At 41.2% G+C, this 16,495-nt stretch overlaps 1 protein-coding gene across 3 annotated transcripts; it reads right to left on the bottom strand.

Moving 5' to 3' along the window:
* Positions 1-4,799: 4,799 nt before the first annotated feature.
* On the bottom strand, positions 4,800-16,027 carry MTERF2 (mitochondrial transcription termination factor 2). Of its 3 annotated transcripts, none has more exons than XR_006576371.1 (2): positions 15,936-16,027; positions 4,800-5,882 (listed from the first exon to the last, which is right to left on the bottom strand). XR_006576371.1 is itself a non-coding variant. In XM_045002619.1 (2 exons), exon 2 carries the CDS (start codon positions 11,140-11,142, stop codon positions 9,958-9,960), a length of 1,185 nt encoding a protein of 394 aa, XP_044858554.1. In that variant the 5' UTR covers positions 11,143-11,156; positions 15,863-15,909; the 3' UTR covers positions 8,002-9,957. The 3 variants fall into 3 exon arrangements, 1 of the variants encoding a protein (XP_044858554.1); XR_006576372.1 differs by having other exon boundaries at positions 15,863-15,983; XM_045002619.1 differs by lacking the exons at positions 4,800-5,882; positions 15,936-16,027 and adding exons at positions 8,002-11,156; positions 15,863-15,909.
* Positions 16,028-16,495: the final 468 nt, after the last annotated feature.

The raw sequence follows: 16,495 nt of genomic DNA, 5'->3' as shown, positions 1-16,495 counted from the left end.
CTTCTTCTGACAGCTTCCTTTCTAGATGTGGGGAAGGTAAAACTACAGGGGAGATGATTCTACCTATGAGTTGAATAACTTGGTGGGGTGGGAGGTCTCCATATTACATTATTGCACCCAAAAGTGTCATTGATTAAAATAGTGCTTTAAAGATCCGAGCAAGAGTGCAGCTCCATTGTGCTTTCAGGTGTATGTGCAGATAGGCTATTCTTACTGTTTAGACAAGAAAAATAGTGGAAGAAAGAACATATTCCTATTTTAACAGATGGGGGAACTGAAGCAGAGAGAGAAAATGAATTTCCTCAAGGTCCAATGAATACTAATGGCACAGGAAACAATGCTGATCTCCAGAGTCACAATCCAATGTCCTAATCACAAGTCTATGTCCCAAACAGTTTACAGTCAGGATATAAGCTTGTCTCTGTGACTCTCCATGCATGGAAAATTCTTGAGCTCTGAGACTGAGACTTTCTCAGTTCCAAGAGGGAGATATCCATGGCAGCTAAAGTATGGACAGCTCTTTGCTGCTTTGTGGGCAGAGTTCTATGCAGCTTACTCTGTAGCTTTCTGAAAAGATCTTACAGATGGAAAACTCAGATTTTAAGTTATTTGAGGGAAAAGGGGACAAGAAAGAATGAGGGTTACAACAATATGATTAAGTGGTTCTCAGTTCAGATGTGCACATCCTGGTGGGGGCTCAGTTTTGTTATGTATTGAAGTCAGAGGAGCAGTAGTAAAGATGGGTGTTTGTTAGATCATGGTTAAGGTTTTAGCTGTTGGCACTGTGAGGGAAGGATCATATCCTCAAAACAGAATAAAGAGTAAAGGCAAGATTTGTACACAGACTATTGGGAGGAATTTGAGATGACTACCTGGCTGAGTCTGTAACTGGGAATAAGGTGGTGTTTTCAATGGTAACAGAGGAGGAAGAGGAAAATGTTGCAGGGAGGGATGTTAGAGACAAGGTGGCTGATGTAATATCTTTTATTGGACAAACCTTCAGTAAGGGGGGGGGAGAGAAATTTTACACTATATCAGAGGCTAGATTTCTTGTGGGATACATTTGGAAAAGTTGAAAACTAAACTCTAGCAGAAAACAACATGCATAGGTGGTTTCTAGGACTACATATTTAGTAATATGTAGCTGTGTAGTAAACATTTGAATGCTTATTAACCTGTGTGACTTCTTACATGATCATTTTTACATAATCTGAATTTCTGTCTGGGTGAAGGAATGTTTCATTTGAGGCCCAATCAGACCTTTGATCTGAAAATAGAAACAAAGTGGAATGGGACTGGAGGACCAGAGAGTAAATTTGTATAGCCCATTTAACAAAATTATTAAATTAATCCTGTGTAGCAAAACATAACTATCAGCATGCTTTGCACTTGTTCAAAACACAGACAGTCCTTGCCTGCAGATCTTTCCTGCAGTGTGAACAACGGAAACCATTTAAATTCTTTTCTTTTTATATTTGGGAAAGTGAAAGCATAATAGCATGATAGATTAACATAGATGGGCCTATTAAATGAGGTTTCAAGAAGGATAAGAATTATTATGTAAGATTTTTTTTTAGACGTGATCCTTATAAAATGGCTAAAATGTTCATAAAGATCTGAAACTTTTTTTTTTAAACAAGCGTTTGGGGGGGCGGGGGGAATCCTTTCTCCTGAATCTTGCATATTAGTGGTGAAAGAAACAGGCTGGTTGTTGCAGATGCCAATGTACAGAGCAATGAACAGTCCAATTGCTGGATTATTTCATGCTCTCGCTGAAGGATTTTTTTTTTTTTAAAGAACCCAGATTTGTATTAAACTATAGTTTCTTCATGCTAAGGTCCAGAGATCTGTTATACTGGCTACTTCAACATGCTTGCAGTTTGGGGGCAGAATGAGACCTGACAGCTGGGGAATGCCCCACCCCTGAAGTCTTCTCCAGTTTTTTCCTGTCTCCACAGTGGCAGGTAGCTTTATCAACCCTCCCTACTGCAAAGATTTTTCTGAGAAATTCCAAACTCAGATCTGCTAATAGACTACTGGGTGTCCTTGGGCAAGTCACTTCATTTCTCTGTGCTTCATTTTACCCAATCTACAAAGTCATTATCCTTATACCCCTTTTACAAAGTGCTTTGAGCTCTACTGATGAAAAGTGCTATAAGAGCTAAAGTACTTATTATTTCAAATATTTAGACTAACAATTTGGGGGCTTTGGTCCTTGAGATCAGATGCTCATCTATCCTAGTGATACAACCAAACTTTATGAAAAGCTGAGGCTATTCAGAGTCATCACAAAAATTTACTTACAATCCTGGTTCCTGCCAGATAAAATAGAAAGGAATATAGTCTCTATGGCAGGGGTCGGCAACCGGTGGCTCGCGGCTCGCCAGGGTAAGCACCCTGGCGGGCCGGCCCGTTTTGTTTATCTGCCGTGTCGGCAAGTTCGGCCAATCGCGGCTCCCACTGGCCGCGGTTCGCGGTCCCAGGCTAATGCGGGAGGCAGGAAGCGGCGCGAGCCGAGGGATGTTCTGGCCGCGGCTTCCTGCCTCCCGCATTGGCCTGGGACCGCGAACCACGGCCAGTGGGAGCCGCGATCGGCCGAACTTGCCGACGCGGCAGATAAACAAACCGGGCCGGCCCGCCAGGGTGCTTACCCTGGCGAGCCGCGAGCCACCGGTTGCCGACCCCTGCTCTATGACAAGTTGAAGCAGTTCCTGAAGTACAACAGGAGAAGATACTGCTTTACAAGCAGCAGCTATAAAAAGTAGTAACTGCCCTCTATTGCCTCAAAGCTATACATGGGATTCTCAGCCAGCCTCATCTGGAGTTAGACCCTCAACTGGTGCCAGTTCTCTCAATTAAGGAGCAAATGAGGTCAGTGGACACTATTAAGAGGGGGTACCCTATGGAGCTCTGCAAGAATTACAGGAACAACTTTGCCTCATTCCCAGTCTCAGCAATCTATGGAAAGGCCATGGTATGAATGAAATCTGTCATCTACTTCATATCCGAGCAACTCACTCTCCATACTATTTCCAGCCTCAGAAAATCAGGGACAAGTAGAGCAGGGCCCAGTCTGAAACACTGGAAGTTCCTAAAGGAGGCTTGTCTTCAAAGTATGTCCATCTTACCATCCTCAGACTAGTATGTTTTGCAGATGAATGGCAGTATTTTTTTTTGTGTTTGTTTTTTTTTCTTTTCCCAATCTGATCTTACATGTGCTCTCAGGGTCGATCTCCAGGATCATGGTAGCAATAGGACTGGCGTTAGGGAAGAAGAAAATTCATCTCTCTTCCTGAACAATCTTTCTGATCGGGGTTCTGTACAGAGAGAAAGCTGAAGGAAACACACAGTAATACAGTTTCTGGAGTATCCTGGATTCAGGACAAACAATGGGGCCAGGGAAATCAGGCCTGGAGTGAGGACAAATACACCTCTACCCTGATATAACGCAACTTGATATAACACGAATTCGGGTAGAACGCAGTAAAGCAGTGCTCCGGGGAGGCGGGGCTGTGCACTCCGGTGGATCAAAGCAAGTTTGATATAACGCGGTTTCACCTATAACGCGGTAAGATTTTTTTTGGCTCCCGAGGACCGCATTATATTGAGGTAGAGGTGTACTATCAAATACTGTACAAAGGCTCATCATCTCAGATGAATGTTAACAAGATGACCATAATTGAAAACAAGCGATTTCACATAAGCAAAATTCAATTATTAGTGGAGCCTACTGAGAATTCTGATTTCCCCATACAGGCATGCTTCAGTGATCCAAAGTACATCTGATATTCAATAATGTTGGGTATCCACATCCTCATCTCATCCATTTACAGAGAACTATTTCCAACTGTATATTCTCTGCTTTCACAACTAGTGAATGCAGAGAATCAGATTTATTTTTTAAAGGGATCTTCCTGAGTCAGTTCAGGGAATGGGTACTAAAAAGAGAGAGAGAGAGAGAGAGAGAGAGAGAGAGAGCACAGCATTTACCCACTGGAACACTGATTCCTGGAGATCTCTGTGCACTGATCCTTCCATGGATAACAAACTGGTTCTAAAGCTTGTCTCTCTCACCAACAGAATTTGGTACAATAAAAGATATGACCTCACTCACCTTGTCTCTCTAATATCCTGGGACTGACACAGCTACACTACATACTGTTCTACTTGTGACAGTCTGATGGGGTCTTCGCAACTAGGAAGAATATGATCAGTCCTACCCTAGACAGATTCTTCTGTCCTGGGAAAAGCAGTTTCCTATCTCTATATACACTCCCCACCAGCAGGGAGTAGAACACTAAGATTAGCAGAGTGGCTCCTACACCCAGAAATATCTCATGTATAGTAAATCAATGTGGTGGGCTACTGATCAGCCTTTTGCATCTGAAAACAATAAATATGTCTATGTGCCATATGGTATGTGAGGTGGTGAATGACCACTAGCAAAGCTTGGTGTGGTCCCTGCTATGTCTTCCCATCTTTTCCACTGACAATACAAAAAGATAGCAACGAGAGAATAGCAGTGAAACGATTTATGCCTTTCTGGCTGAAATGACTACGGATCTCAAATTTAATTCTTAGCACTGGCTCTTCAGCTGTTTGTCTCCCAGAGGAAGTCTGCTACTGCAAACCCAATCCATCATCAGGGATCAGACAGATTTAAAGGGAACATTTGGAAGAAGTGATTATTACTCTCATGGACCCCAAAAAAGAAGTCAAGTAGAATTTATTCTATTGGCTGATGCAAAGTCCATAGTTTAACTATCATGTTAAACAAGTGAAATAGAGTACAGCCTTGAGCTCCAACAGGAGGGCTTCATTATAGGTGCATAGTAGTGTCCAAGCAAAAAGGTGAACCAATATGATGTTCTGGGCATGTTCAAGAAAAGGATGTTTTGTACACGTCCCAACATTAAATATTTCCTTAGGACAACAACCCTTATTCCAACCCTGCAGGATCACAGAGCATGACCTTGGAACCTCATTCTGCTCCTTACAGCACTGTGCAGATGGAACCCCTGCTTTATACTTCCTATCCAACAGAAGATGGCTAATATCTCCAATCAGATGAGTTCCTGGAAGGTGGAAGCTTTCTCTAGTGAGAGCCACTATTGTACTTTGAATTCAGACAGACAGTCCACATAACTGTCATGGCATTCATTCCCTAAGTAAATTCAAGAAATATTTCTCCTTTGGGTAAGCATCAAAGTCCAGTCCTTAGGAGCAATGACAATCTCAGAGCAGAGTAGTCATGTCTCCTGTATTGATATCCGCTAGACACCCCCATAGCCATCAATACCAGTTAATAAAATCCTGGATACTAGTCATCCAGTCTTAGCCAATGACATTCCCTTTCTTTTGGCAGATGTCTTCTCCGTGCCTTAGTGCCCAGGGGAAGATGGAGGATATATAGCTGCAGATTATAATCTACCTAATTTTGAATGTCCACATTTAAAGGAAGATCTCACTTCATATCCTGGAGGCTATGAAAATCCCACTGTAGTGGATCTGTGGACCTTAGCATAAAGAAAAATTATCCATGCTTCCCTGAAAATTTCCTTTCTTTGAGTAATAAGGTCCACCGATCCAGCCCACTTTGGGGACAAATGGATTATTCAGAATAGAGAGAGGAATTTATATCCAATTTGATTTGTTGTTGTTAGGTTGAATTTATCATGTGCAGTAGTAGGAAAAATCATTGTGCTTTTTCCTCGAAGTATAGAACAATCTATAATTTAGAAAAGTATATTTGAATTATCTTGGCTGTGGAAGTTCTCAACGAAGGGAACTTCAGGAAGTGGGGCATTCCCTTGCTTCCAGTGACTGACAGATCTGGTTCTGCCCCAAACTGCTAGCAAGCTGAAGTACCTACCATAGTGGATCTGAAAGAAAGGAAATTTTCAGGTTAGCACAGATACATATTCCTAATACTGAACTGTGCATAGTTTGTTCTGTAAATAAAACTACCCTCTATTTTTTTCCTTTTTTAATATGAAAGAATAAGAGTGGAATCCGTCTCTTTTTCCCCCTATACAGAATACATCTATTTAATATGACAATGTTTTAAAGAAATCAGAATTGCACAGTTAAGTCCTCAAGCAGGGAAATTCCAAAATTAAGGCTGAATCAACACCATTGTTCTGGGTATGCATCACAATACTCAGCCACATGAATGGTGATAGAATTCCTACCTGTTTGGTAAGTTGTTTTCCAGTTGGTGTTTAACACAACTGTAGAAACAACAGCAAAAAACCACCCTCTTTAATCTTGTCATATTAAGAGTTTTAAGTTAAGAAATTAACACTCTTCACTTGATGTATACAGTCTTGAATAAAATATATTAGTATGGTCCCATGGTTGGGTTGTGACATGCTAGACAATGGGGAACAACAGTTATGAATGTACTTGTTGCTATGCAAAAACATTCTCTCACAGCAGACTACAAATAGAAGCACTTATCTAGGAGCATAAAAAATGGAACTTGCCCTCATTTCTCTTGGTCTTCAGTGCCATGCTTTTTAATTAAAAATGAACTCCATAGGCTACTGCTTCCACTCGGGGGAAAACTTTAATTATAAATAAATATATAAATTATACAGCTAGGTAAGATTTACCATATCCTGAAATACAGTAGTAAAACTGGATTAATACTCTTTTTGTCAGACTTGAGCTCACAGTTCACTACTTTAGCTTCTGGGGTTGGAGGTTTGTTGTGCTAGGTTGATCTAGTTCAGTGGTCCCTAACCTTTTTGTCTGGCGGGTGCCAGATGAAGGACCATGGCAGCAGTCGAGCATTCGCCGAAATGCTGCCAAAATTCGGCGGCATTTTGGCGGTGACGCCTCTGGATGACATCGCTTGTTGGTGGCAAGCGGCATCATCCAGAGGTGTCACCACCGAAATGCTGCCGAATTTCAGCGGCATTTTGGCACATGCTCGACCGCCGGCCAGGACACGGGCACATTTAGATGCCCCCACGGGCGCCATGGTGCCTGCGGGCACCACGTTGGGGTCCCCTGATCAAGTTAATAGAAATGTATTATGTTGATCCATCCAGCTATGGGAAAGGAACTGAGATTCCATGAAAGCATCTATTTTTAAAAACCAAACTGACGGTCTACATAGTGGTGGCTGTCCTAACCTTGCTAAAAAGCAGGCTTCAGCCTGACTTTCAAGAGTAAGCTATTGTAAAAATGTTGATGACATACAATGAAAAAGTTTGACTGGCTGCAGTAACAACAGACCAGTTTCATGCTGATTGAAGAACATACACAGCATTAAATTAACCAATCTGAAGGACAGAAACTCAAGTAAGTTACTAACTTACCCAAATTTCTTAATTTTTTTTTTGAAAGTACAATCCCTAGAGGCACCATCAAATGCTTTTTCAACAGCAAGAGACTTCAGTCATATTTGGTTACCTCAAAAAGTCATCTCAAGTTAGCTGCACTATGTTTCTGGAGAATTAAATGAACCCAGTATAGCAAGCTGAGCTTAATGCGCTCAAGGCAACTGGCAAACACTCTTAAATCAGTATATGAATAAGAATCAACTACATCTTGATTTAACTTCCAGCAGGAAATTCCCTTCTTTCTCTGTCTCTGAGCTGCCATTTTCATCAAAAGGCATAACTAACAGGCAGTCTGTCTATTTAGTGCTGCAATGGTTCAGGGTTACCTATTATATTGCCACTAAATACCCACCCTTTTGGATATCTGAAGTGTCTGCTTGTACCTGGGGGAAAATGCACTACTGAATCACAAATTACAGTTTACTTAGCATAGAGGATGCAAATATCCTCCAGTCCCTTGAGTACTGAAAGAGAGGACTATATCATAACACTGATTAGTTCCCAATGTTCTCAAACCTCATTGACAGATCAGAAAAGGAAGGGTGTATGTATTGAGGGTGTTGTTTGCAAGGAAAAAACGTATTTATCTTGGTATTGGATTATTTACTAAGTTTCTTCAGCAGTTGTAAACCTCTAAGAAAATAAGAGGAAATAAAGAAAAAACAGATTTATTGCCAACATGTCCTTAATTATACAGCAAATGTAGCAAGTGTTACAGTCAATTGTACTTTATGTATGTATGTATGTATGTGAAATGTATACTCATGACAAGCAAAATAACAGTTCAAGTATACAGCAGGGTTACTTCAAAGAGAACAGACCTGATCTTATATTTCATGCACAACAAAAATTCCCATTGTAGTCAACAGTTTTGGTTCATCGTTGAGCCCCAAGAATTTAGTAGGTTTTTCTTATGAAAAACTGATACAAAATCAATTTACAGTTTGATATTTTTGATCACACTTGTTTGAATTTCCAGACATTTTAAATATGGAACATGTCCCTTAGCAGTTGCTCACCTCACTACTCTTTCATGCATTTTTATCTCCTGCCTGCCAAGGAGGAATATATACAGACGACTTGCTCATGAAAGCTTATGCAGAAACCCCTGACAATTTTAATTTCAGTCAGATGACATCTAATGATTGTTTTTGTCATGTATCACTTCTTTCACACCCACAAAGACTAATGACTACCTACAGTAACTGCTATTAAAAGGTCAGCATTTCTCAGCAGTTACCACATCATGGTATTTAAGATATCTGTTTTTCCATATGCTTAAGAAATAACTGCAGTGGCTGTTTGCATATCTTGTCCACTTTTAATATTCACCAGTTTAAAAGCAAAGACTTGTGCCTGAGCCACAGCTACTTTAAAAGGCACAAGACCACACTCTTCCCCTCAGACTTCTTTGCTTCCTTCCTTCTGGAAGCAGTCTTTACCTCAGCTAATTCCCTTTCTGATCCTGTTCTCCTTCTAAACCCAGGAAGAGGAGGAGGAATAACAGACAAAAAAAAAAAAAAAAGAGAGAGAAAGAGTTCCTGAAAGAGGAGCCAGCTTGACGTTTCATACCCTTGAAAGAGACCCTCTAAAACCATTTTGTTATTTATTCGCTTTATATTAGTCCCCAACCAAATCAGGACCTGTAATGGGGTCTACAAACCCCAGACTGGGCATAGACAGAGGAGGGAGGAGAGTCTTTCCTGTTTATAAGCAAGCAGCTTGATCACAACCCCAGGCAGCTGCTAGAACTGCCAATCATGGAAGCAGGCATCCACAGCTGCGACCAATAGAGAAAACAAGAAAAAAATGGGGAGAACAGAGAAGGAACGAGAGGCAGAAAGGTATGGAATAGTATCAGGCTGTCTCCACAAAACCAGCTGAGAGACTGCAAACCCAAAATGTGAAGAGCTGATGGACTTAATTGGAGGCAAAGGTCTAGCAACTGACTGAGAGAAAACAAGGAAGGTCAGTCAGGAGAAGATGAGACCCCATGAGAGACCACACTAAGACAGTCACAAGGCCCTCTTATAGTAATGATTGTACATAAATATGGTAAATAGTCTTTGCACATCCTCTCAGTGGAGACTCTAGCTATGTAATCTCCTTCCATCCCATCAGACTACCAGCTTCAATTTGGGCTCAACCTCCAGTGGCCTCTTTGCTGCAGTAGCAGTTACCTAAAGGACTTTTTGAAAGTCTTTTACTTACCAGCTGCCTGATGAACAGTTTTGAAAATTCATGCTGCTAACTTTTCTTGTTGGTTAGTATAATCGTTCTCGGTATTATCATAGACTGGCCAGTACAACACCAATTGCTAAAGACCTAAGTAAGTTGGTGGCCAGTTTGATGGGGAAATTTCTTTAAAAATTGTGTGCTTGGGATACAATCTAAAAACCTAGTCCTTATGTAAATGATAGCAATGATATTGCTAACCTTTTATTATGGTCACTTTTTGTAATACAACTTTTAAAAGTACCAGTGAGCTATGAATTAAAGCCAGCTACTGCACAACTTCATGCAACAGAATACAATTTGGCTAAGGATATTTTTATTTCCATCCTTAAAGGATAAAGTCCCCTTTCTGAATAAATTAAAGGTATTCAAATTAATCTAAAGGAGCAACAGGATTAAACATTGGTCTCTCTCTCTTTGCTTGTATCCTACAATAAGTGGCTTCAAAATCTCTCTTTGTTCCATTCAAATTTTCTAGATTTCCATTTTTTATATTGTATCCTAAAGCAGCTAACTTTTTAATTCTGTACTGCACAATTTGGGTTGTCAGTTCCAGCACCATTGGCGTCTCTTTAATCTGATCTACAGAAATTCCTTCCTTCAACAGTCCCTTGAGTCTTTCTTCCAGAACTGGAACAGAATTGTAGAGGAGAGCAGGGCATTTCAACACTAGCTCTTTTAATTCTTGATCACTGCACTTAAAAACATCTTTGGAAAAAAACATGCTCCTCTGCATAGTGTTAGGGCTAAGATTAAAAATAAAACCTTTAAGCCTAGATAGCAGCTGCAGAACTTCAGAATCAGCGAAATCTTTCTTCTGGAGAAACTCCAAGTTCTCTTGAACTGCTGTGGAGCTATTTAACAAAATAAATGGGTTTTGACTCAATAATTTCAGAAGCCAGATCTTCATATTGGCATTGGAACCACCTAAATTTAGATACATTCTCTGTAATGTCTCTACTATATGTTTGTTTTTCTCAACAGGCTTGTAAAAAATATCGGGTGCACTTGTGAAGAACCTGCTGATTATATTATTCTTCAGTCCCAACTCTTGAAAGAATTGAACATTAGATTTCTGGTTCTCATGATGTTCAACAGTAAAAAAAGACTCTGGAAATTGTTCTATTAATTTGACCAGTTGTTTTTCATTTTGGCATACTGATTGCCACAGATCTCTTTGAGAGTTTATCTCTGCTGGGGTACGGAGGATTGCCTCTGGGCAACGTTCCAAAATATTTGCTATGGCAGTCTTATCAGCTCCCATTTCACGTAAAGTGTTAGCAGTTTCTTTAACATAGGCTGCATCCTGAAAGAGGACCCACTCCTTTAGTCTCCGAATTTTTTTAATATCAACGGCTAATCTGTAGAGATTCTCCACAGTTCTTTTGTTCTCCACTTTCGATTTTATATCAGTTGTATAACTGTAATGCTGTAAAAAGCTTGCATCCTTTATGTTTTTCCACAGGGATGAGAGAGTCAACAATGGTTTGCAGTGCTGAGATCTAGCCAACAAAAATGTAAATACGTGTGTTGCACTATTAGCAATTCCTCTCAACATTCTGGAGTGCTGCACTATATACAAAATGAATGTAAAAACAAAAATTAGAAAACATTCTGTCTTGTATGGTATTTTCAAAAGACATTCATGCTCAAACCTGAGCTGCTATAGGAGACAATTACTTCTAAAAGGAACATTTTCACATACCTAGCTTTCATTCTACTTCAGAATGAACATGGAATTTTCTGCTAACATCTCAAAGGATGCTTCATTAGAACAATAATGCCATATATGGAACATGGGGCAGAATGTGAGTGTTCTGCCCCAAATACCACACAAGTTTAACTATACCCACATGGTTGTTATATCAATAGTCCCCAAAAGGGTGTTCATTAATAGGCTACTGGTGGATGCCTCTGATGTACTGCAAGATACAATGCATGGTTGGAGGAATCCGGCCAAAAATGCATTGTTAGCCAACTCATGGGCACTCAGAAGTGTTTTATTGCTATTACAGTGTAGCTCTCCAGTTGCACATTTAAAGTATGGGATTCTATGCAATTTTTAGCTTTTTTTTTTTTTAAACAAAAGTTCCAATTAAAAGGATCAATGAGAGGGAAAAGCTAAATGCCTTTCTCAAATACTTTGAATATATTCAATTTTTTCCAGACATCCTCTTTCTTTCAATGGCAGTATATAGTCTAAAAGCCACTGAATTGACTTTTTATAATAAATGATAATTTGGACTATTGGACAGCTTTCTTCTGACTAGTCAGGTAGGTTAAAAGTGGCTGAACTTGCAGCTTGGCATTTTGGGGAGGGAATTATTGTTATCGCTTTCTCCTTTAGGCCTTCAAACAACTACTTTTCTTCATCTTCCATCCCCACAGATGCCTTATCTTTTTCTGTACTTAACTTCCACTGTCACCTGTTGAACAAAATGAGCAAACGGATTTATGTGTAAATGAGCTCCCATCTGTGCATCCCCTTTGGATTTGGTGCACAGATGTGACAGACCCAACCAGTTAATCAGAATGTGATTTTGGATAATTAGTGTTCCCACCCACAGTCTAACTGAATTTAGGTTATCATTAATGCAGCTGCACATATTCTGAAATGACAGGAAGAACAACAGTGTTTAAATACAAAAGGACACTATCAGGTATGTTTTTAAACTTTTTAGAAGCTAAAGGGGAGAGTAAAAACTTGAAAAATCATATTTGTTTGAACATTTTGTACCAATTATTGCTATAAGTAACACACGACTGATTACTATAATTGAAAGTCAGCAAAAGAAACCTGAATTCAGTTTGTGCACTTGACAACTTTGTGTACCGTCAGTTTTACCGTATAGCAGTTTCTCCTCAGCTAAAAATATCCTTTATAAAGATAAAAAAGAGAGCAGGCCAAATGTCATTTTTTCATAGACTTTAAGGAAGTGGTCCCCAAACTGTGGGGCATGCCCCCATTGGGGGGCACAGAGGAATGTTTTTGAGGGGGGTGCAGCAGGGCCTGGGACAGCTCTCTTGGGGGTGGGGAAGAAGCACAGACCAGCTCTGCTCCGCCCCCAGCCGTGGCTCCTGACCATGGCTCCCAGACCCAGCCTTGGTGCCACTCCTGTCCCCAGCTCCGCCCCCCCCCACTACTCCTGTCCATGCCCCACCCCCACCCCCGAGCTGCAGCCTCACTCCCAGCCCCAGCTGCCGGGGGGCGTAACTGTGAAAATTTTGGGGACCACTGCTTTAAGGACAGAAGGGACCATTATGATATTCGAGTAGACTAATCTCCCACATCCACCCAGGACAAAGAACCCTCTCCAGTAATTTCTGCATCCAACTTTTGTTTGATACCTTTTTTAGAAAGATATCCAGTATTTCTTTAAAGCCCACAAATGATGGAGAATCCATCAAGTCCTAGATAAGTTATTCCAATGGTTAGTTATTCTCACTTAAAAATCTGCCCCTTAGTTCTTGTCTGAATTTGTCTATCTTAAATGTCTAACCATTAGCTTGTTATACCTTTTTTCTGCTAGATTAAAAAGCCTTTAATACTTTAGAAATTTAGTTCTAATTCTTAAATAATTGTAGGCATATTTATCTTACATACAAGAGGACACTGATGTAAAACATTTTACTAGTATTTTTCTTTGAGATTTAAAATTTTTGAAGCTGAATAAGATTTCTGCCCATAATCCAGCTACTATGTGAACATACTAAAGTCACAATCTAAGGTTTCTGATGTGATCTCAAGAGTTTCATAATTTAAGGAAGTCTTGTCTAGCAAGCTGAATCGCAGAACTGGGACTCAGGCAATCTTGGTCTGTTTCTTGGTCTGTCAAAGCCTTGCTGTGTAACTGTTGGCAAGTCACACAACTTTCTGTGCTTTAGTTTCCCAATGTTGAAAAACTGGAATAATAATTAATGGGATTTAAGGCCTAAGGCCTTGATCTTGCAAAGTCTTATGCAAGCGCTTTACTTTTCATACTGTGAGTAGTCCTACTGAATTCATTGGAGCTACTCAGTGGGTAAACTTAAGCATGTATGTATGTATTTGCAGGACTAGGACCTTAGTTAAACTGTGTGTGGCACTTCAGCACCTTCAATCCATGGTTCTCATGGAAATGAAGTATTATTAAAAGTGGTTGGAGACTTTGGTAATGGGATCCATAAAAGTACTTACTAGTAAAATAGCCAAGCCCAACTTTTATTTTCAATTTACAAATTGTCAAATAAAGGACTTAAAAGACTAGAATAGACTTCAGTACCATATTCACTTATAAATACACTACTCATGAACACTTTTCCAATAATATCTAATAATTTTCTTAAGCAAAATTTTAAAGAGTGAAATTTGGCCTAGTAAATGCTATCCATGCTTATCTGAGGTCAGGCATAAGTCACAGCACAGGTTCTGTCAAAGGGACCCAGCCAACTTAAAATTTGCACTTCTGTTTCAATGATTTTACCTATAAAAAATGCCACAGATTACTAAAGTGAAACAAACTAGATGGGGAAAAATCTTTTTGTTTTATACTGTAGACACTACTTTGTGTGTAGTCAGTTTCTCTGTTGTTTAGTGAGGGTCACAGAGAAACAGGAAAGATATAAAAACATTTTTAAAAAGTAGAAAAATGTGATTTGTTAACATCCAATACTTGGTATGAGTACGCAGGGCATTTGTAATACATGAAATTAATTAGAACTTTAAAAAAAATTGAATAGATTTTTAAATTGATAGTGTCCTGCTAAAAGTGTCTAAAAGCTATGATTTGATATTGAAATAATATTATAAAGTCTGTAGATGAGAATATCATTATTTACAAGTAGCTTTGTAGGAAAACATTGTCTTCAAAATAACCAAGTTCTGGAATAATATTATGGAATAGTCTTTGTTCACCGTAGTCCACAAAATCTCTGGAGATTTTTCTAACAGATGCTAGACTGTTCATACTATCCTTAAAATTTATAGTTCCAAGATATGTAGCTACTAATATGTATAGCTCCATTAAGACTTTTAGATATTTCATATGTTGTGGTGGCAGTAGTGCAGTTTTGGGAGATGTTAAGAAAAAGGCCAGACTAGATGAGGCCTTTGATCCCATGGTCAACAAGGGTGCCCATTACATCCAGATGGGGTAGTAATATTGGTGAAGTATACAGCTGTCCACTACTCATTTCACCTGCACCAATTAAACTCATTTCACCTGCACCAATGACTATTTGCTAACTTTCAAGCAGTGTACCAAGGTGTGATACTCTTGATATTTTTTAAGTTTGAAATTCCAGTAGTGAAATATAATATACAATAGTGCAGCAGTTTACAATGTTGTATTGTAAAATAGAATTAAAAAGTTCTGAGCCGAGGGTGTAGATTCCTCCATAATCATTCCGTCAATGGTATTTCTGTAATACTACATACATCGAAGTCCTCTTACATTTTTAAAAGTGGTGGTAACACCATGGGTCTATGAAAATGCAACAATTATAAGGCTAAACTGCTGAAAGATTATAAATTAACTCCTTTAAGACACAGACCTCCTGCATCAGCCTGGAAAAGACATCTCTCCACTTACATCTCTCCTCTTTACACTTCCACGATGTAAAGAATAAAACCAAGATTATAGAAAACCTACAGTCTGAGAAGGGAGGATTTCACACCTGTCAGGATTTATACAGTCTGAGCAACTGTAACCAGCTAACGCTCAGCTCAGACACCTGCACTTTTGCTTTTTTAAATGTCCCCTTCAATATGCTCAAATATCTTCACCTAATTAGGAAAACAAACGCCATTTACAGCTCCCTACCCCCCAGCACTGTGTACAGGAAACGGGGGGGGGGACTCTCTCTAGCCTCAATTCTCAGGGGCAGCTCGAGAGAGGGATTGATTCAGAGATGGGCGACCCCGAAGAGCTGAGGATGTGCTAATAACTGGACGCCCCCACCACCACCACCCACTCGCGCGGATACAGGCGTGAGGAAGAGGCTGTGGCGCCGCCCCAACACAGCGCCGTCCGGGTGGGGGCGCGCAGGCCGCAGCTCCGCGTTGGCGAGGGGGGCTGAGGGGCTTGCGGACCCCCCCCCCCGGGAACCCGAGTCTGGAGGGGAGGGCGGCAGGGCCCCGCTGTGCTGCCAGCCGTGGGGGGAGGGACCCGGCCCTGCCGGAGCCCCCAGTGGCCGGGTTGCCCCAGGCCGCCGGGCTGCTGCGGGAGCGGTCGCCGGTGCTCAGCCCCTCGGCACCGCTGTCCCCTTCGGCCGCGACGGCCCAACCCCGGGCTCCCGACCTGGGCTCCGGCGCCGGTGCCGCCCGTGGGAAGAGGGAACAGAGCGACGCCCCCTCCCCCCCCGCCTTTGTACCGGGTGGGGACGGCGCTGGCTGAGCTCGAGCGGCCTGTCCCGTCCCTGGTGCCCGGTGGGAAGAGCGAGGAGGCTGCGGGCCCTGGGAGCAGCGCAGCGTCCCCTGCTGGGGACTCCCCTGCCCTGCTGAGCGGCAAAGGTGGGGCCTTTCCCAGGGGCCCCCAGGGTCTGGCCCTTTCAAAATTTAGAGTTAAACTTGTAAATCGCCAATGGGATGTTTGCATGAAATGAATGCAACGAACCCAGGCCCCAGCACGGTGGCCTGCGACTGGGTAATTTAAGGATAACTGGGGGACGGAGACTAGGGTGTGTCTGAGTGAGGAGGGCAATAGGGAGGGGCCCTTTAGACTCCACAGAAGTGCATTTCACAGATCACCGTAAAATAGCCGATGTTTTACTATGGGCTGTCCTAGGAGCAGTTGGCGGCTAAGGGCCAAATTCAAGGGAGAAGCTATCTTTACTTCTGTAGGATAAACCAGAGCTGAATCTGCCCTTATGATTCCAGCTTTGCTGGTTATCCCCATATAATATCCTGGCAACAGCTGCACCAGAGTGTTGAC

Source organism: Mauremys mutica, chromosome 1 (genome assembly GCF_020497125.1).
Source record: "Mauremys mutica isolate MM-2020 ecotype Southern chromosome 1, ASM2049712v1, whole genome shotgun sequence".
In the NCBI taxonomy this organism is placed as follows: Eukaryota; Metazoa; Chordata; order Testudines; family Geoemydidae; genus Mauremys; species Mauremys mutica.
This window is presented reverse-complemented; position numbering and strand designations above follow the sequence as displayed.